This window comes from Bos mutus, chromosome 1, assembly GCF_027580195.1.
Source record: "Bos mutus isolate GX-2022 chromosome 1, NWIPB_WYAK_1.1, whole genome shotgun sequence".
In the NCBI taxonomy this organism is placed as follows: domain Eukaryota; kingdom Metazoa; phylum Chordata; class Mammalia; order Artiodactyla; family Bovidae; genus Bos; species Bos mutus.
Window position 1 is genome coordinate 145,181,638 of NC_091617.1, and position 22,106 is coordinate 145,203,743.

Sequence of the window (22,106 nt, forward strand, 5' to 3'; positions counted from 1 at the left end):
TCAGATAAAGACACTGGCCCCCTATAAACAGTACATGAAAACATTCATATAATAGATAATGGTACTGTGAGCTGAGGCTGTTTTGCCATTGATAGCTCTGTACAACTCTAAAATCCTGGATCTCTTGTTTTAACTCTTCTTTGGAGAATTTTCTCATCATATTAATTGGGTCTCCTAATTTAAAATCTATCCCTCTCTTAAGATGTTCATGTATCACTTTTTTAAAAAGGTTAAAAACTAAAAGGTTTTTAAAAGTCTACCTTTTCTGAAAGTTTGTGATGAAATTGGTATGATTTCTTGTTTTGAGGACTTCTCTACCTTCTGAATTGAGGGGCATATGTTCTTTAATTGCTACTGAAGATACCAGCTCTTAGCATCTGCCATTCATTCAGTTATGCCTACTTGATGTCTTTTTAATGGAAACCCATGGCTAAAATTAATTGCTGAAGCTTCTAGACTTATACATTTCAGTTCACTTCTCTGTATTATTGCTATTTAAAGGTCATTATAGAAGGAAATACATACTTTAGCGCCTCTCCCCCTTTTTTTAAAAAATTTAACCCAGAGTTAACTGTGATCCCGTCCAGCGGCTTTTTTCCTAACCCCCCTCCGCTTGTCTTCGGCACACTTTGTTTTCCAGTAAAATAAAGAATGAAGATGGATTATTCAAAACTGATAACAGTAATGGACCATCATGCAATGTTTTATTGAATTTGAGTCCTGTAAATTATGTGGTAGAGAGAAATTTGCCTGCTTAAGTATAACAGAAATTGCTACTGTGTTCCTATAATTCTTCGCAGTGTAATTTAAGAAAAGTCCACTCTCCATATCACTATTGAATAGAAGGTAAAAGGTGCTTACCCCACCGTGACAGCTCTGGTTTGGCCTCCCAAACGGCAGAGATAAATGTGTCTGCTTATAACTCGCTTGGCCTGAGTCCAGGGCAGTAGGTGGAGCTTGAAAGTAGTCTTTCACCTGGACACGTGATTAAAAATTCACCCAACAGCAGAAGCAGGTAGCCCTGAAGAATTTGCTACATGTTTTATTTTTAGGAGGCGATTTCATCAGATCATATTTTTCTTCTGAGGGCTTTGAAGTTCCATGAAGCTGATAAAAATCTATTTGAATCAGTGATTATGTTCAAAGAGGAGACGAACAGGAGGCCAGACAGGCCTTTGTTCAGATTGGCAGTCTCTTTCGCTTATCTGCTGTTTTCAAGAATTCATAATTAGCTTTTGGAAGTACTGATAGTATTTATTGAAGGTTTTTCTTTCTTTTCCAATTACTAATGAATTTTACTTGTAAACTCTTTCTGGAATATAAAAAAGGTTTAGGAATTCATCAGCAAGTTCACTCTTTAATTGAAAACATTGGAATTCTCACAACTGTCGTGGAATGACGACGCAGAATAAGTTCACGTTTTCACGTACAGAGCACATGCTGAACGGTTTGACGACACAGTACAATGAAAAGCAGCTTCTCATTTCCCATGAGATCGGTATCCACGAGTTGCGGGTAACTCACTGTATAACATACAAAATCCAGGTTCTTTTTGGAAACACGAATGACTGATGATTTTAATTTTGTTCAACAAATTTATTGAGCACCTGTAGGGCACAATATTGATGTATGTTAGTCAGCGATAGAAAGCATGGTACACGGTGACTGTGAGATGTTGTATTTTTAGCATGAAGAAGAGTTTTGATCAGAGAGCTTTCTTACTCTCCACCATGGGGGATTACTACAAATGACCTTGACCTAATGTGACAATCTGAGCTAGATTTTCAAGCATGAGAAACAGGAAACAAGACCACATACATCTTGAATTCATAAATGCAGCTGCTCAAGTCACCGCAGCCTGAGCAGGAGCAAAGCGTACATTCCCAAATTGTAATTCTCACGGCATTCGTTTCGCGTCCAGAATGTTCTCAAGTGACGTCATTTTTTGGAAAGTAATTAACACATTCTAATCAAACATTTTCTAATAATATTTTCAAGCATTTCCACCAGGGGGCACTCCCCTCATTGAAAGCCTGGGCCAAAAAAAAAAGAAAAAAAAAAAAACCCTGAAGGTTTTGTAAAGCACCTGAGACTGTCTACACTGGCTGCTTTAGAGCTCTTGGAATCTCCCAGGATTTGCGATCTCAGTCTAGACCCTCCAACACATCCCAGCTGAAAACCCGTACTTGCTCTTGTTAGAATAATTAAGTGAAAATAAAACGCTTTGCCCCGAAAATACTTTGTATGCTCAAAGGTTGGCTCATGCCAACCTCAAAATGTGGTTAGAGAAATTTCTAAATTCTCTCCCAAGTGACCTGCTGCTACTTCAAGCTATACAGGAATGACTCAGTCTCATGTTAACAAGCCTTGATGTCGTTATGGATTGTTTCATGTGTTGGTTTTCTCACTGTGGTTCTCTAGTGGAAAGAAAGGATATTTTGTTGAGATCTCTGAATATCTAATTTCAAATTTCCCAAATATAATAGCATCCTAAATGTTTATAGGATCTCTTTTGAGCTGAAATTATTTTTTGAACTATAGTTGATTTATGGTGCTGCGTTAGTTCAGATGTGAGGCACAGTGATTCAGGTTTTATATATGTGTGTATATATGCACATACATATATGTGTATACTCTTTTTCAGATTCTTTTCCCTTATTATCAATTATTGAGTATCGCTCCCTATGCTGTGCACTGGGTCCTTGTTTATATGTCTGTATATATTGTTTATTTATATAGATGTTATTTAGATATGGCAGTGTGTGTGTGTGAGTCCGTCTCCTGACCTGCCCCTCCTCCTCCCTCTTTGGTAACCATAAGTTTGTTTTCTGTGTGTGAGTCTGTTTCTGCTTTGTAAGTGAGCTCGTTTGTGTCGTACTTTAGATCCCACATGTAAGCAGTATTATGCCATGTTAGCTTTGTCTGACTTCACTTAGTATAATTTCTAGGTCCATCCATGTTCCTACAAAAGCTTTTTAAATTACTGAACAGTTACTGCATATAAACGTCTTACAGAGTGCCACAGAGCTTTCCACTAAAGGCTTACTTTGAGTAAATTAATAATTACTATTAGAATTTTCCCATGGGGAGCATAACTTGTTCTTAAGTTTCTGTCACCTGTTTGTAATTTTTTTCCTTTTATGCTCCAAATACACATAATCCATTTAATAAATATTTTTCAAACATGTGGCAGGCATTGTTCTGAGATAATATTAAAGGGTATTAGATTATTCTACTTGAGGAATTTATAACATTGTATTTATATGTACTATATGTTAATATCTCTTTCCCTATGGTTAAGATAGACTGCTTTGCCAAGTACATCTTTTAATATCTTTAAAATTTTTTATCCCCATTTGGTGGACAGGATTGGAGAGCAGGGGCTTTTTTTTTTTTAACACCTATTTTAAAGATTGTTTCTGAGACCTACATTTTTGGTTTCAACATGACGTATCAAAACCCCAGTCAATCTAATTAGTTGGTCTTGTGCAAATTAAATAGCTGGGTGATTGACAGCCTGTTTGACTAGATTTTAGTTAAATTGACTGGATGTTTTGCTTTTGTGTAGACACAGTTGCAGCATTACCTGTCAGTATCGTGAATGAAAGGACACACACCCTTCATCCTTCAGGCTCCTTTCTTAGGGTGAAGCTGGCTTCCCTTGTGTGGGCCAAGTGAGAAAGCAGAATGACCTCCTGAGCCCTCTGAGCCCGTTGGAGGTTCTTTTTAACAGCAGTCTACAGATCATTTTTAAAGTGGACACCGCTTTTATATTGTATGTTCCCAACTGGTACAATAGGCCTCATTAGCCCTGAGGAATTGGGAACAAAACCAGGTTTGTGCTTCTAGGAAAACCATGAAAAAACCCCAGTGTTAAACCCCGGGGCTTGGTTGTTTTGACACTTTACCTCCCTGCCCCAAAAGGACCCCATCGTCATTTTTTCAGGGTTATCAGAAAGTGAAATTTGCAAATTACAAAGAGGTCTTGACAACATTTTATCCTGAGCCATATTGTGATAAACTGAAACATAGAAAACAAACATGACTTGGCATTCCCTGCATTGTTTTATGTGGGAGATTGAAGAGGTGAGGGCTACTCAGCCCTTACCAAATGGGCAGGAAATGTTTCTAATCCTTGTATTTCATATAATCCCTTAAAGAGAATTGTGGAAAACCACCCACTTAAAAAAAAAATTCTTGCAAAAATTAAAGTAGTTGACAATGCTCTGTTGTTTGGGAGGAGCACCGAAAGGCATTCACTAATAATGGTCTGTGCATTTCTTCTAGCACTAATAAAAATATTCCTCAAGAAATGGGATCATTACAGAATTTGATAATATTCTTTTTCATGGCGTACTACGATGGTATTTTGCAACATGGAAAAGGGGTTATGTATCTCATGTAAAGGGTGGTTTGTGAAGTTCAGAACTTCAGCCTGTTCCTGGGTGGTGTATAGCAGGCATAGGGGTTGTCAGGATAGTCTCCTTAAGGGTAAATAGAATCACTTGTGATTGACTCCAGTCGTTTGAAAAACCAAGGAATAACGTAAAATTCTCGCCTAGGAAAACCTCGTGTCCTTCTTTCATGAGGGCTTAGTGATACTCTTTCCTAGTATGTTACGATTCATCTTCGAGTCTTTTCTTTGTAAACCCTGCTTCTCTCGAAATGGCTTTGCATCTTTACATGTTGGGCTGTTGGCATTCCGCTGCCTTTGTGTAGGCAGCTTGAGAACTGTACAGTTCAGTGCTGTTGTATTATGAGCATTTCATTTATTCCTAACTTGCCTCAATCCTCACTCTGTGAAAGATTTCATGGCAAGTTAAGCTGCTCAGAGGAAGGAGACCAATTAGGCTGTTGCCGTTTATGTTATGTGTAAAGCAGACGCTTAATAAAATTAAGAACACAATTGAGGCTCTCTTCTCCACCACTTCAATTGTAACTAATATATTCCTATGTAGAATTGATGCTTCTGACTGTTCATTTTCCGAGCAGAATGGAGACGAAAAGGCAGGCATCCCCACGGACGGGCAGGGACCCGCTCACCCTGTGCCGTTCATTCCCCACAGGGCTTGCTTTCAGAAATCCTTCGAAAGGAAGAGGATCCCAAGACTGCGTCCCAGTCTTTGCTGGTAAACCTTCGGGCTATGCAGAATTTCTTGCAGTTACCGGAAGCTGAGAGAGATCGAATTTACCAGGATGAAAGGGAGAGGAGCCTGAATGCGGCCTCGGCCATGGGTCCTGCCCCCCTGATAAGCACACCGCCCAGCCGCCCTCCCCAGGTGAGGCTCGTTTTCTTCCTCATCCTTTGCTGCTTTTGGTTTTTGTTTAAAAAAAAGGCTAAGGAAGATTCTCAATAAGAAAATAGAAAGATGCTTAGGGAGATTTTTTAAGGAGCAGTAATTCATAGTTGCTTGAGGAGAATTTAGTCTGAACTCACTAACTCTGGTTTAAAAACAATAAGCTACTAATTAGATGGGAAAAATCACTTTGCGTTGCTTCATTTTGGGGGTGAAAAGTGATCTTTAAATGGGATATTTAGCCCTACTACTATTAAGTAAAAAAGTGTTTTAAACTCAACAGGAAAATGTGATGAAGTCCATTTTATCCCTACCAGTTTTAGAACCACCATTTGAATAGTAAATAAATAAAAATAAATAAATAATTCCATTTGTATTTATGCTTTCCGATACGAACTGCAGCTGGTACCAATTACACATCATCTCGTTTGTAATCTTTCATAATTAAGTTTAATACAATCCTTAAAGGCAGCTTTAAATGGACTGATAAGGAATTCCATCCATATTCCCAGAAATGGGCACATTCTCTGTTTTCCACATTTTTGCACTTTTTAGAAAAGTCACCTTCCTTGATTATTTTTTAAATCAAGTTTAAAAGGTGGCCTTATAACTATTATAAAAATTCAAGAAGTTAATTTCAGCACAAACTATTAGATATAAGCATGAGAGTGGATTAGACTTAAAATCGTCAAGGAAGTGTATTTCTTACACATTTAATTTCTGTTTTGTGCAGTTCTTAAAAATAAGGTCAGCTAAAATGACAAAAAGTGAATATGGAATACTAAAGTACTTATGTAACATAATGTCATAATGAAATTATCTCTTAATGTTAATTTCATCCATAGTAAAAAATAGCCATTCATTTCCAAGTATAGAAATAAAGAGATGAAACTGCCACAGAAACTCCATAAATGAGAAATAGACATAATATACAGCCACTCGTGGAGGGTCTTAAGCTGCATACTGTGATGTTCTGAAATGATTGCTTTTTAGAAACGTCACAAAAGTCCATTTTCTCCATTTTATTCAATGAAAATCAATTTGGTCCTGATGTCTGTAAGGGCAGAGTAAGGAAGGCACTGTAATTGTGAGTAGGAAAGACATATGTCTCTAGCAGAAAAGAATGGCTCCCATATACATTCATACATAGCCATCTCCTACATATACACGTATTGAATTTGATCTGTCAAGGCTTCTGTAAAATACTCCCTACAAATAAGAACGAGGAACTCTTTATATACATATATGACATTTGTAAGAGTGATTAAACAAACTACTCTCCTTTGGACTTGATTGAGCACTCAGTTCATGGTGTTCAGAGTTAATTCACGTACCATCGGTGACTTCACTGCTGCAGTCGTCATTGGAGGGCCTCTGGGCACTTAATCTGCAGTACTAGCGAAAGAAGGACTTACTTAAGACCAGTGTGGATTTAATTGTTGAGCTTCTTTCTTCTTCTTTTTTTTAGTCTGTTCAAATATTTGGCTTAGTAGTTCCCTACTATAGCTTTTGTTTTCTAGGATTTTAATGCTTTTATTTGCTTTTCAAATGTGAGTCTGCTCTCCTTATTCATCAACTGTTTTCTTTAGCCAAAATAAGATTAATTCTTAACTGTGATACTTATTTTGGTATACTTGTAAGATACTCAGGTTGCTTTCCTGTATGTATATCTAAAGACTATCTCTGATGACAAGTTGGGTTAGAAAATATAATTTTTTATTTTGGCCTGAATTACTGATGAACTGGTTGAGCCACCCTCAGCTGATGTGTTAGTTCTCAAGAAGAGTTGAGACTAGGCCTTTTAGCTTGGATATTTAGCCAATGATGAATGTACTTGGATACAGCAAAGTCTTAATGAAGATCTTTCATAGAAAAAAGATTTTATTTGCACAGTAGTATTGTCCATCTAACAAAACTCTGAAATGAGTCTGATATGTGTGAATAATTTTATCCCACTGCTTCCTATAAATCTTGAGGGATCTTACGTGCTTCACTGGGTGTGCCTCCTCAAGCATCCCTGTCCATTCCCTCATTTATCACACCAGGCCTTACAGCCGGTTTGCTCACCTTTTACCCTTTGGCAGTGATGCAATGAATTACATTTGGGGGAGTTTTTAGTGTATTAAATGTATTGTCAGTGTAAATGAGTACTTTGGATTTAGAAAAACAGGTGTTAGAGCGGTTGAGTTAGTGCTGTCGGAGCAGCTGAAGTGCAGCGCTTACACTGGAACCAGTACCACATGTAAGGTTTTCATGTGCTTATTTACAAATGACTAAAATGGGAGGAAAGGATGAAACCACAGATCAGAAAAGGACGGCGGAATTCTGTCTCTTTACATTTTGTATTTTGCCGGAGTCTGTATGAAATCACTGTGCACTTCTTTTCCCCCCAAGTGAAGATACTCGAAAGCTATTTTGAGACAAGTCTTTGGCTTGCATTGGACCCGGACAGGCTTTGTTTCTAAAGAACTGCCTGTTGCAGGCAGAGGTCCCTTGTGGCTCACCAGAGACCCAGGGCCCCTGACGAGAGAATAGAGCCTCTTAAAGCTCCTTCCCTGGGGAATGTAGGTCATATAGGGAATGATTGGAAGTTCCTGGCTTGTACCAGACCTAGGACCTAACCCATGGAGGTGCTCAGATTCTAATCATCTGCAGGAAGGGGCTTCCCCAGGCCCCAGGCTTTACTCTCAGGAGAGCCTCCCCTAGGAAGGCGTGGACCATCCTGCAGAGGCTCTTGGCTGGCCTCGCCTTGGTGAGATGCCCCCGGGGAAGGCGTGGACCATCCTGCAGAGGCTCTTGGCTGGCCTCGCTTTGGTGAGATGGCCCTGTGCACCCCTGTCCATCAGACTTGAGAGAGGTAGCCACGCCAGGAGCTTTGTTGAAAGTATATTTTCACAGTGTATGTGTTCTAATTCAAGAAATGCAGATACCATGGGACTTCGTAGCAGGCCAGTGGTTATGACTTGGCCTTCCGATGCATAGGGTATGGATTCGATCCTTGGTCTGGGAGCTAAGATGATCCTGTTTGCCTTGTGGTCAAAAAAACCAAAGCATGAAACAGAAGCTATATTGTAACATGTTCAGTGAAGACTTTGAAAGTGGTCCACATCCCCTCCCCCGCCCCCCCAAAAAAGAATATCTGATTCCGGATTTTCTGAGCACCTTCATGTACATGAATTCCTGGAATTCTCATACCAACCTTTTGGTGGGAGAGAGATGAGAAGAGTCACAGACTTAGTTCTCAGATCCTCTGGTCAGTCTGCGGCTCTTTCCCCTGCCTCAAGCCGTGTCCTGAGAACAGTTTAGAAAGGAGAAAACGGAACTTGGAGACTGTTCGTCAGAGAGGGTGAGAATCTGTGTTACCAGCTGAGACGCCAGAACGCAGGTGAGAACGCTGCCCTGATGAAATCGACCGCTTGACACAGGACCTGCTTTGGAAGACGCTGGGCAGTGGGCGTTTCTGAGATTGTAGAGGAAAGAGCCACTTCGATAGAAGGAATATCTGGGAGACACCAGTCCCTCCAAAGCCCCCTGATCTGAGAGGTTTCTTTTCTATCACTTAGCAAATTTTTCAGATGAGTTTACAAGATGAATTTTATTAGTAGTAATTAACTGTTACTTTCTGGGAGTTGTCTATTCCACCAAACATAGCCATGTTAAGTTGGTGGTTTCTGTTTAGATGTGCACTTACTATGGATTTATTTGTGTGTTTTAAGATATGTGACATTTGAAGTTAAATTAGCATTTGCTGTCTTCCTAAGGACTGTTCAAAAGCCTATAATTATCAAGTTTTAACTTTTACATAAATTATATAATTACTTTTCCTATTTTTTTTAACATGTCTTTAAGGAATTCTTTGGTTTCTTCTGAAGTAAGCTGTGATGTTTTATAGTGATGTTTTAGAAGATGTACAAAGTCGATAGACGCAATATACAGTATAATTAACTTAATCTGGTAGCTTCACCTTTCTGTCTCTTTACAACAAATTCTTCTATAATATAATAAAACATTAGTTATGGGCAGGAACTTCACACTTGATTAAAGTTTTATTATGAATCTCTTGACCAGCTTTATGTTAAGATCACATATGTGCTTGGAAAATACTTCTCCTTAATAGTCATCTTTTAAAAGCCAGAGGACTTTTGAAAAGTCCATATTTGGAAAATAACCAATATTGTTTCTACAAAAGGAAGCATAAAAGCATAGAGCCGTGATACTCAAGCAGTGTTAATCTGTACAGATTTGAAAATGGAGGCTATTTTCTGTCACCAGTAGGAATTCCTCAAAATAGCACGTATCTTACATAACATTACTAAGAAAACATTTATAGTTTGCCTAACTTGAAAAATAAATTTAGACTGGATTTTTTAAACTAATGATAAAAGCATTCGCTACTAAAAATTAGACGTTCATGAGCTAGATTTAGCAAAGGGCCACCAAAAAGCAGGTGCATTATGTCTTAAAAAGTAAGAATTTTTCCAAATAAAGAAGTCCTGTGTAATGCCCCCTCCAGGGTACTGGGGTGTTTTCTAAGATAAGCACTGCTGTTAGACCCAAGTTCAGTCCTCAGCCTTGCCCCGTGGACAGATGACTTGACTTAACCTTGTTAGTTTTCTTAATTTAAAAACAGAGCGATAATAGAACATTAATATTAACCTGCTCAGGGCTCTTATGCAGGTGAATGTGCATCAACCCAGTGGCCAGCTTATAATAAACAGCTAATGTCGGTTTCTCTCATTATCATAATTATTGTTAAAACTGCATCAGACTCTGACTTGTGTGTGTGCACAGCCTTGTGCCCGTGCAGCGTGTGCTCACAGGCGCCTCCCCGCGCCAAGGGCGACCCCGGCAGTGTCCACTCTGTGCATAGCACGTGTGTCGTACGCACCTTGAGGAATTCAGCAGTGTGTAAAGGAGCAAGAAACCTCCACGGGAGATTTGTGTTCTGCTGCACAATTTCAGCAAAATAAAAAGCAGGCCCTCGTGCCGCACCCTGTCCCCACGTGGGAGGGTGAATAGCAGAAGGCTCCTTCTTAACTGCTTGCCCGGCGCCTCTGTAATGATGGAGTGGCGTGCGCTACCTTGATAAAAGCTATTCAGAAAGCAACTGCCTTTATTTTACCTCCTGTGCTATTTGCGGAGAAGAGCTGGAGAGTAGTTTGTTTTGCCTGGAATGAACTACTTTATGAATTTTAATGTGTGATATAATATTAAAAGCTAAACCAGGATTAAAGAAGATTTTTTTTGTGCTAAGCTAAAATAGTACTTAGTAGAGTGAGGTATAAAAGATTTTTGTTTCCATTTTTACCTGGGGAAAAAATTTCAGCTTTCATATTTTTGAAAAGCTGTCCAAGTCAGTTCCCCTTAAGCAATAGCTTGTGTTTAGGGAAAAAAATGTGATTCCAGAATTCTAATAGCTTATCTCTGATAAGATGCCTATCCGAGCCAACAAGATGATAAAGAAGAGCTTTTCTAAATATTTTTAAAATGAGTAATACAGTTCGTTAATATTTTTTAAAGTTTCTGCTCTCACTTTAAAAAAAAAATGTTTCATGTGCTTCTTTTCCACTTTTGACTATTTTAGCTGCTAGGAAATGGTTATTTGATTTTTTTTTGGTAAATAATTTAAAATGTTTGCTTGTTGATTCAGGTGGCAATTGCTTTATTTAAAAAATTAAACCAAAGAAAATTTTAGAAGCAAAATCACAAGGTTGAAACAAACGATTATAGCCCACCTCGAAGATAAATTCTCAAGCATCATTTTTACAGAAGAATGACAGTTACTTTCAAAACACACTGAAACTCCCAAGTTTCCAAAGCCTGCCCTCTTAACGACTGCTAAGCAGATCACTACCAAGGAACTATTTCTTCCAATGCACTGGACTCCATGCCTCCATTTCCATAACATTCAGTGTTCAAAGCGATTGAAATGGCTTTTCTTTTCTCTTTCATTTAAGCAGTGAGAAAAATAGGTATTAAAAGGGACCCCATGGAGTGATCAAATCTATCCTTCTGCCTCAAAGCAAGACCACCCCAGAGCAAAGTTGTGAGTCTCACCAAAGCAACTTTGTAGGCAATTTATGGTAATGCGGTAACTCTTCTGGCTCCTAAAGTGGTGTTTAGCAGATTATTGCTTCAAAGCCGGTGTCTGTGCTCGGTGGCCTCGGTCCTTAACTGCCTCCCCGAGTGCCCCTGCTCACTGGAGCCCCAGAGCTGGCGGGGGCACCTGTGAGTCCAGGCTCCTGCCATCTCTGATGCCGGTGGGCCCCGTGTCCTTCCCAGGGCTGCGGTCCAGCCGTTTCCCAGCATCCTTGTTTCTGAGCTCCCAAGGCTAGTGTCCAAGTAGGAGAGTCTAGCCACATCCTCCAGAGGTGAGTTATCTTGCTAACTGGCTGCAAGTTAGAAAGGGAGTCGGATGGCATCAGTGTTAAAGCAAGCTGATCTTTACTTTCTAAGCGCAGGGAATTAGATTGCATAATTAATTCTGCCCCTGTTTTGATACCAAATATTTGGGGGCAAGGTGAAATAAGGATTAGAAGTCTTGGCTGTTCGGGAGAATATGTCATCTAGGGCTCCCAAATTATTCATTTATCCTAAAGTGAGCTTCAGTTTCTGCTGTTCATAGTAGATGAGAGGAAAGGTCAAGATGGTCAGTTTGTAGAGAACGGAAATCTGGATTCTGTAAAGGTTGCTAAGAAAAGTGGTTTTCGATGAGTCATGTTGTCAGGAGAAACATGGTCCTGCATCTCCAGTAACTTTTCATTTACGTTTTCATCAGTTTCCCAGTAAAAAGCAGCTACATGGTTCATATGTGAATGTCCCAGGCTGGTTCCTGTAACTGCATAATAAAAGTCAAATTTTTACTTTAATGATTTAAAGTATTAAGGATTGCTTTTTAAATTTTAAAAAAGATTATGATATCAGTAAATTTTGAGGTTGATTTCCCTCCTAAATTTTTTGTCATTTTTCTGGTGATATCTGCTTATCATTTTTACCAAAGGGACTGATATTGATTCCTCGGTCAAGATTATATAGTTTGAATATATTTTGTGTGACTTGCAGTCATGTTCTATTAAATATTGTAAAATATTTTCTTATTGTCTTGTTCCACAAGTTAAAAGGAAATAGTTATACAGGGGTGCCAGGAAGCGATGAAATAATTACATGGAACAGCTTGGACATGCACTTGTTTAATGCCACCACCTTTATGATAATTAAGCAAGGCATTCTACCTGTTTCATGGATGGATAGAAGATTTAAATATGCAGCTCTGCAAATGGCTTTGTTATGGAAGATTTTTAAATGAAACATAAGTGGAAAAGGCATTAAAAAAGAGTCTAAAATTAAAAAGGCCATAGTATATAATAGCTATTAGTGGTGTGATTGTCTGTTAGGCGTCAGGTACCCAACAAAGACACAGCACTGTGCATTGCAGTTTTAATTGTGAATTTCCTTTGTTAGAATTGCAATGGAAGGTAATTGGGTAACAATTAGTTTAGGGTTTTCAAGTCTTTGAAACTATTCCGCTTTCCAGAAAACTTACTTTATGGCATTATAATTCCTGGTTGTCAGCTGGCAGTTGCTGTCATATTACAGATGCAATCACCTGTGACAATATGACTTCCTTACCTTAAGCAATCTGATCTCCAGCTAATAACTAATGTTGAATGACTGCCCTGTTGATCACCTTGATCATAAAAGGAGCAACAATGTCCAGTTTGGATGCTGAGCCTGAGAAGCTTCAAAACAATTTGGCCAATGGTAAATGACAGGCATGTTCAAAATGTTTTGTAGGTGAAAACAGCTACTATTGCCACTGAAAGGAATGGGAAACCAGAGAACAATACCATGAACATTAATGCTTCCATTTACGACGAGATTCAGCAGGAAATGAAGCGTGCTAAAGTTTCCCAAGCTCTGTTTGCGAAGGTGGCAGCTACCAAAAGCCAGGTAAGCGCCTCTGTTCGGCGTGCAGACCCTTGGCCTGCAGAGCCTGTGAGAGTGCATTCCAAGGACGCCTGTCGGCAGCTTGACCTTGTGTCCCTGAGAGGCCACGGTTTCCAGGCATGTTGACAGCTATGGGATGAGACAGGGTTCAGATTCAGGTAACAGATACTCGATTGTGTTTCCTCCAGCAGCCGTCGTCCAAATCACAGATTTCTCAGTCAATCCCTCAGTCAGTTAATAGTTGTTTCCAGAAGACTATTGTAGTGTGTAGGAGGTTTCTCCATCTGGCCTATTGTAGTGGAACAAATAACTTGAGTTATTATTATTTCATTAGAACTTGGGTGACCTTGATTTCCATCCTAAAATACTGTGAAAACTGTAGTTCGTTTCTGTTCCAACTCTGGCGTCTACCACCGTTAGGCGCACTTATTAAAGCAGACTCACACACACACGTATCTGTCTTTGCACATTAATAATTATTTATATGCATATATATGTGACACAAATTTAATTACAATTAGAAAAACTGTCTAAATCTTTTAGATGCTGTGTATGAGATATGGTACACAATTTTGATTATAGTCAGAAAAATTGTCTAAATCTTCTGAATTATAAATGAATAGAATTGAATTTGGAGAAGTTACAAATATTTACAAGATGACATAAAACAGGATAGATAATGCAGTCTTTTATCAGTATGATTGTTCTACATTGGTAATTTAAGTTTATCAAATAGGGCCATCTACATGAACAAATGCACAGTTATCCACAAGCTCTTGTTCAAAGGCAGGAATACTTTGTAAAGGACTGGAAGAATCCTGAAGTCTCTTCCTCTTTGCAGAAAGATTTCGATCCCTGGGTTGGGAAGACCCCCTGGAGAAGGGAAAGGCTGCCCGCTCCAGTATTCGGGCTGGAGAGCCCCATGGACCGTATAGACCATGGGGTCACCAAGAGTCGGACACGACTGAGCAACTTTCACTTCACTTGATAACACTATCCGAGTGAGACTGAGAGGCAGTCAAATTTTAGACAAATACATTTCATTATCATTAGTGAACTGTCCTTTTTGAAATAGCCTGGCTGCTGTCAACTTCTGACAAGATCATGCCATCCTGAGACTCATTTACAATGTGATGTATTTATAATGTGATACTTTCATCATTAGCTTTTTCTGGAATTTTACTCTAGCAACGTTAATAGTGGTCCTTGATGGGCGTTGTGCTTGAGAAGAGGTGGTTCTTGTTTAAGTTATAGGCTGGCTGAAATACTTAAGGGGTATCTTGGAAATGTTATATAAAAATGGTTAAACTCAAGCTGTGGACTGTAAAAATTATAGCTTTATAGGCCACATGCCTGCCTACCCTTCAATCACTGTCAAAGTGATAATTTCTACAATAATATGTTTCTTTTATTGTGAGATTCTAAACATCAAGTGCTGTTTAAACATTAAACTGAATTGTTTATGTTAGTGCCGTACCCGGCGTGTCATACATCAGGCCACCGTAATCTCTCATGGAATGTAAAATTCTGTCATGAATCATGGCTTGTATATCGGAAATTACTGTAATTTTGATTGGAAATTACAGGGCTCTTGAAATGTTTCTAATTATGATAGAATGTTAGAGCCGCTTCAAACCTGTGTGCTTCTTCAGATGTCCTCATTTACATGCCAAGACTCGGCCCTAAGGAGAGGCGTCCTGTGTGCACGTCGCCCCTCCCCCGCCGCCGCACCTTCCTGCTGTTGAGTCTAATTAGGATGAGACTCTCCTAGTGCAACGTATTTTGTCCCACCTTTCTCTGTGATTGTACAGCTCTTCTGACCTTTCCAATTAAATTATCAAGACTAACAGACTGTCTTCCTATAAGGCCACTTTCCCCAAATCTCCAAAACAGATAAACAGAGAAACTAAACATGCATTACTGATTGCAGTAAGGGGCAGCCTTCAAACCCACAAACAGAAATAGATATTAAAACTTTCTGGTAAGTTGGCATCTGTCATTTAATCCCTATCCCACACCCCCTGCCAGCCCATTTCCAGTCTTACGAAAGCATATCTCCTTCTGAAGCAGTGTTTTGGCTACCTTCATGCTTTCTTTCTTTTAAACACTACGCCAGTTCTGCCCACCTAAGCTGAGTTTCTGATTTTGAAACCATTCAGACAGTGGTTCAGTTCAGTTCAGTGGCTCAGTCGTGTCCGACTCTTTGCGACCCCATGGACTGCAGCACGCCAGGCCTCCCTGTCCATCACCAGCTCCCGGAGTCCACCCAAACCCATGTCCATTGAGTCGGTGATGCCATCCAACCATCTTATCCTCTGTTGTCCCCTTCTCCTCCTGCCCTCAATCTTTCCCAGCATCAGGGTCTTTTCAGATGAATCAGCCCTTCGCACCAGGTGGCCAGATATTGGAGTTCCAGCTTCAGCATCAGTCCTTCCAATGAATATTCAGGACTGATCTCCCTTAGGATGGACTGGTTGGATCTCCTTGCAGTCCAAGGGACAGTGGTAGCAATGGGTTGATAATGTCACGTGAGTGATGTTCTGGGCAGGGTTCAGCATCCTTGTTTTGTGTCCCTGACCTACAAAGCTCCCCATGAGTCACTTTCAACCAGGTCAGTTGCAGCTTCTGTGTATCTGCCATGATGAAGTGTTCCCCGGAACCCCCAGAACTGCTGGCGCATCTTCTGGTTGAAGAGCATCCCAGGGGCCAGCTGCAGACTGTTGGGGTCCAACAGACGTTAGCTTTCATTCCCTCACATCGCAGTTCCCAACCACTGATTTACTGGAACTTCATCAAAAAGCATTTTTGTCGTTCTCTTCATTCTTCAGTTGAGATGTTAGCTACCCTCTTCATGAAAATCTAAAGGTTGATGATTGCCGAAAAATAAGACCATCCAAAAACGGTATACATGGCTGAGAGAGGAAGCCTGACTTAACAAGGGCAGGTAGTTGTTGACAGGCTATGTTCTCTTGCCATAGTTTTTGTGAAGGAAATATAAAAACTGGAATACAACCCAAAGCAAACAAAAACCTTCAGATGAGACTGACCTGTTGCGTGGTCAGAATTCTCAAATTGTGAGTTACTTATGCCTTGGAGGCACTTGCTGAGGCCCGTCAGCACGCAGGTCCCGCCAGACTCCGGGGAAGAGCTGGAGGCAGTGCTGTGTGAGCCCGTCCAGGCCCGTCCGCTTGTGTGTCTGGCCCTGATTCTCTGTCGGCGTAACCTCATCACCTGTTCTGTGCTGGACCCCATCGTGCACTGTGTGTTCTGCATGTAGTTCTCAGGAACCCTGTGAGCTGTAACGTTGACGTCCTCTTTTTACACACGAGGGTCGCTTGACTACAAGTAAGAGAGCCACCCCCAAGTTCTCTGCATCCCTCTTTTCGTGTCTTCTCAGGGTTCCAGGTAGCATCAGGACCAAAGCTAGCTCCCCTCTTCCAGGAAAGAGGAATTCGGGACGCTGAGCTAATCAGTGGTCAGAACGGTGGGGGCCTTCCTGTCTTCGTTGACATATTCATGGATTATGGGTTCTCGCCATCGGAGGGTTCTCGGAACCCGAGCTTCTTCATGCCTGGTTGGGGCTGGGGTGTGGGGAGGGGTGCCTGGTGAGGACTCAGGGGGCCGTGGCCCCGGCCTGTCACTGGCGTTAGAGCCCTGGAGGACGGGAGGGGTCTCATGCTGTCCTGTGCGTGGAAGAGCACTGAAGTTTACAACACTGACACAGACAGATCATGGCTTGTAAGGGTTAGGCCGGAGACTCAGACCTTCACACAGAGGGACTTACTTTTACCCATTTATGTATCTCAGATACCTTTCCTTTTACAAGGTAAAGCTTTAGGTGGGTTGCCTCAATGGCAGGCAGCAGAATTCTTTTAAAAGACAGCACAGCCCTAGAAAGCTGTGGAACCAGATACGGAGTAACTGTGGTCTGCGATGACTAACGCACCAGAGCGTTTTCAGGAAAAGAAACCAACTCTGCAGATCCCACCATTGCACATGTATCACATTTTCTCCTCCATGAGTAATAGAAATGAGATTGTTTTTAACTCTAATAGAAATGTCTGGGTAAAATATGCGAGTGCAGACTGAAGGTAGGCTACTTTTTGTGCTTGGGTAGGAAAGCAGGCTAATGCAAACTTTAAAAAGATGATATGCTCTAAACATAATGCGAATAGCTACAAATGAATACACTTTATATTCTGGGTATTCAAATAAGGAGCCGTTTTTTTTCCATGTGAATCATACTGGAATTTTATCAAACATTTAGTCTGATAACATTCAAATAATTACAGAAGCAGAATTCGCTAATTTTACTGTTAAAAAAAATAGTTGATTTGGGTAATAACCATTACAGTATCAAGGTTCAGTTACTGTTCAGTGGTTATAGTGTTTTCATATGGGAGATGGAAATGGAATTCTTTCCTTAATGGTGGCAGATGTTGGAATCTAATTTTATTCCACAGCAAACCCCCTGAGAGCTCTGAGACTTCAGGTGTATGTCCAGCAAGGGGACATCAGCAGTGCTTCGGGCCTCGCCTTGTACATCGAGCTGTTACATTGATTTTCACGTTTGCGGAGGTGGGGCTTGCAGATGCAGTGATGCTGTCGGAGTGAGGGCTGTCACTGTGCAGCCGCATCCCTGCTTGCATTTAGAAAGTGATTTCTCTCTGGTGCTTTATTGAACAGGGTAGTTCTTTTAGGTAAAGCAGTCAGATGATGGAAATTCTATTTGACTGAACATGCTTTCAGTAGAATCGTTTGCAGTCTCTACCCACCGGTCCTGGCAAGTTACTGGACACTTTGGCTGCAACCCTTTGGTGAATGGATGTGGTTTTTCGCACTAAAAAAAGAATTTCTGCCTCTGTGAAAATAGCATGCCAGTTAAAGCAACCAAATAATTCAAAGCCTCTTGCACTCTTTCACCTACTTTTCAGACACGTTTGTCATTGTCAGATCTGTAGGATGGGAGAGAGAAGGGAGAGTGAAGGAGAAGGAACACCTTCGTGCTGATTGGGCTTGTAGGTAAAAAAAAAGTATCTTTGGATTTGGAAATTCTTAGATGGTGACTGGAATGCCTTAAACACGAATAAGAGATACCACACGTCATCGGCGATGGAAATAGGGCTGCTCTTTGTTGCTCAGTCGCTAAGTCGTGACCGACTCTTTCCAACTCCATGGACAGTAGCCCGCCAGACTCCTCTGTGCATAGGGCTAAGAATGCTGGGTATAGGAATCTACAGTGCTAAAATCCAGGAGAAAAATCACCTAACTGTGTGCATTCTGTATACCAGATGCATTCTGTATTCCAGCCTGTCAGCAAAGGCATCTTTTATTTTGTCAGAATCAAATTGCTGTCGTGGAAACCTCACTTGGAAGCTCCGTGCTGACTCATTGTTTTGGAATGTTCTCGTAAAACAGACTTCGCTGCAGCACGATTTCACCTGTGCAGCCTCCTGTCTCAGACCCGCAGGAGGCCCCTGCCAGTTTCCGTGATTTCCGGAGCCGCGTGCTTCCCCGGCAGCCTGGGGGAAGGCCTTTCCCCGCGTCCCCAGAGCCCCTTGCCTTGGGCTGACTGCCTGCAGCCAGGATCCAGGGAGGGAACCGCCCTTCTCCACCTAGCGCCTTGTTTTATCTTCACTTATCTTTATTGGTGGGGAGGAGACCCTCCGGAGATGCAGGTTTCCCTGGACTGGCTTCCAGGGAGGAGGAGGCGGCCTGAGGAAAGCTTACGGGAGGGGAGCAGTAGGACGGCCTAACGCAGCGTCTCAGGACGAGCGGGCCCGCAGGTTGGCCGCCTTGGGGAGGCTCCGTGCTGCCCGTGTGACGAGGCGGTGCAGCCCTGCCCATCTCCTGGCTCGGTGTCCTGCACTATGTGATCTCTAAGCGTCCCTTCTGTCTAAATACCAGGGTCCCTATTGGATTGACTTTTTTTTTAACTTGAATTATGCTTTTATTTTTTTAATTAATTTTTTATTGGAGTATAGTTGCTTTATAATGTTGTGTTCCTTTCTACTGTATAACAAAATGAATCAACCTATATAACCCCACCCTTTAGGGCTTCCTTCCCATTTAGATGACCACAGAGCTTTAAGTAGGGCTCCTTGTGCTCTACAGGGTGTTCTCGTTAGTTACCGATTGTACACATGGTATCAGTGGTATATTTGTGACAATCCCCCTCCCCAACCAGGGATGGAACCCACACCGGCTGCATTGGAAGCATGGAGTCTTGACCACTGGACCACTTGGGAAGTGGACTTAGTTTTCGAAAGTGTAGACCTATCTTTATGTTTCTAGGGGTCCCCAACCTCTGGGGTCTAAGGCCTGATCATAGGAGGTGAAGTTGACGTAATAATAATAGAAATACAGTGCACAATAAATGAAATGAAATGCACTTGAATCATCCTGAAGCCAGCCCCTCCCCCCAGTCCTTGGAAGAAGCATCTTCCACAAAACCGGTCCATGGTCACAAAAAGGCTGGGGACTGCTGTGGTCTACTTGATTGCTAAACAGGACTTCTGCAATTAAGGCTTTAAATACATAAACATTGACATAGCAATTTAAAGGTACATGATGGTATGTTTTACAGTGTTTTAAGAACTATATTTGTTAATCTGAATATGAGCTCTTTTCACATTTCTATGTTATAAAAACAAGCATGTATTTTAATTTGGGGTTTGATCACAGAGGTAGGTTCAGAATTATTCAATAGAAACTTATCTGCTGATTATATTTTTGGCTAAAATATCACCTAAAGGGGTGTTTTCCCCCTACATACTTGATATTGTTTATTTCAGAAAGTCAAACCAAAGCTTTTTGGTTATCTTAAAATCCTTTAAAATCCTTTACCTGAAAATCCTTTAAAAATTTCTTCTAAAATTTAAGATTAAGTAATTGGAGTCATGTAAATATACGTTCCTCATTCTCCCATTTAGTAAGTTCATTGTAACAAGTATAATCATAACTAATTAAGCCCAGTTCTCCAGCTTTCAAAAAATGGCATAAAAAATTTTTACTCGGTATTTGGAGAGAAGCAGTTTGTGGCTATTGAGCCAGCTCTCTAAATAGGGTGAGCACGTGGGGAAGTTTGGGGAAGGTGACCCAGAGCGGGTCCTTCAAGGCAGGCCAGCGTGTGATGCGTTCTAGGGTATGAGCGTGCATTTGTAGAATCTACTGTATTCTAAAGCCACCTTTTGTTCCAAAATGTAATATAAGTTGAAAAGTGTAGACTCAGGATATCTTATGAAAGTTCCTCTTTTTGGAAGCCTTCTGTTGGTTTGACCAGAAAGTTCGTTCAGATTTTTTCCACCCAAATGGAACTGTCTGGCCGACCCAATATAATTAGCTTGACAGTTGAAGAGTTAAAGGACAGCCTCCAATATCTCCAAAATGGGAGTAGAGAATAGACCAGACCAGTGGGATTTTAACTCTCAGCAGGAATGAATTTCAAAATGGAATGCTATTCAGCTAAACTTCGAGTGTAATTATAACACTGATATAGTTCTTTAACAGACTGCCAAGTGAAAAGACAAAGTGTTTTCTCAAAAGTCTCACCAGTTGTCTTTTATGGCTTGGGTAGTAAAGGTAGGTTTTATTTTAGCTTTATCTTCTTTTTCCCTCATATGAGAAATGAAAATAAAGGCCCTGTGAAATGAATGAGCTATGAAAATGCATTTATGCAAAATGACAATAGAAAAATAGCTCTGGAAGAAACTGCACTGTTAAAATTTCACATCAGTGAAAGGTCCTGAAGGAGAGATGGAGGAGCTTACGTTGGGAATATGAATCTGATGCAGGACTTTTCGGCCCTGCTAAACGAAGACCTTTGGTACCTTAAAAAGTAACCTTTGAGATTATTCATTCCTATAACTGTACTTGTTATGCTCTTATACATGCTGTTCTTTTGCCTGATAAAATGACAACTAAATCATAGACCACCCATTTAAATATCTAAGTAAATATCTATATCTGCACGTACAAAATACATGTATTTAAAGTAGACTTTAGAGATTAATAGGAATATAGCCATTCTATAATTTGTCATTAAATATCTTGTAAAAAGAAAAGCTCCAATCTGCTGGCGGTGTCACCATATGATCGCTAAAGAGATGAAGTTGTCCTTTTTCTGAGACTTCATCTATTTCGGTTGTCTGGTCATAGAGAATGGATTCTCTCCTGAGTTCTTGATTCAGCCATTCCAGTGGCCTTTTGTGGTTTTCTTTTCTTTAAGCAATCCCGTTTTCAGCCCGTAGGCTTCAGGACTTGGGCTGAAACGCAGTCTCGGAGCCCGCCCGCCTGCTCGGCCGCCTCGGTGCCTCTGCTTCTGTAAATCAGATCATAGGCAGCATGCTGTCGTATAATAAGGTGTCTGATCCTTATTACCAGTTTGTTGATGCACAGACTCCTTCAAATTGACCATTGCAACACATGGTTTCCCCTGAAACTAGCTGTGATAATTAGCGTGGTTCTAATGAGACAGAATGTCAGTGATCTTCTGCTGAACTGTCGAGTCCCGACGCTGCGGATGGGAACTGTCAGAGCCTGCCATCTGTGACAGCGCTTGGCACGTCCCGGCGGCTGCCGAGAGCATGCTCAGTAGGCTAGTTTCAGACAAATGGCCCTTTACTTGACGAGGGCCCTGCGTTCTGTTCAGCTCAAGAACACTGGCCCCAACTTTGGCCCACGCCAAAACCCATTTTGTGATGCGAAGGCAGAGAAATATGCAAACCTCTGTTGTAGGTTGCAGAAGAGAGGACTCTTTTATTTAGCAGGTGAATTTTCAGTGGCATTCCTTACTTTCGGCTTTTCCCCCCATCCTCTCTCTCCTTTTTTTTTTTCCTTTTTTTCCCCCCAGTGGTCCCATCC

At 41.0% G+C, this 22,106-nt stretch overlaps 1 protein-coding gene across 3 annotated transcripts in view; it reads left to right on the forward strand.

Annotated features, from left to right (window-relative positions):
* SATB1 (SATB homeobox 1) overlaps nucleotides 1–22,106 on the forward strand; it is a 99,898-nt gene that overhangs the window by 53,160 nt on the left and 24,632 nt on the right. For all 3 annotated transcript variants that reach the window (XM_070377022.1, XM_070377004.1, XM_070377013.1), the window contains exons 8-9: nucleotides 5,067–5,279; nucleotides 13,092–13,247. In XM_070377022.1, the coding sequence (XP_070233123.1) occupies nucleotides 5,067–5,279; nucleotides 13,092–13,247 (369 nt within the window). The remainder of the gene's footprint in view (nucleotides 1–5,066; nucleotides 5,280–13,091; nucleotides 13,248–22,106) is intronic.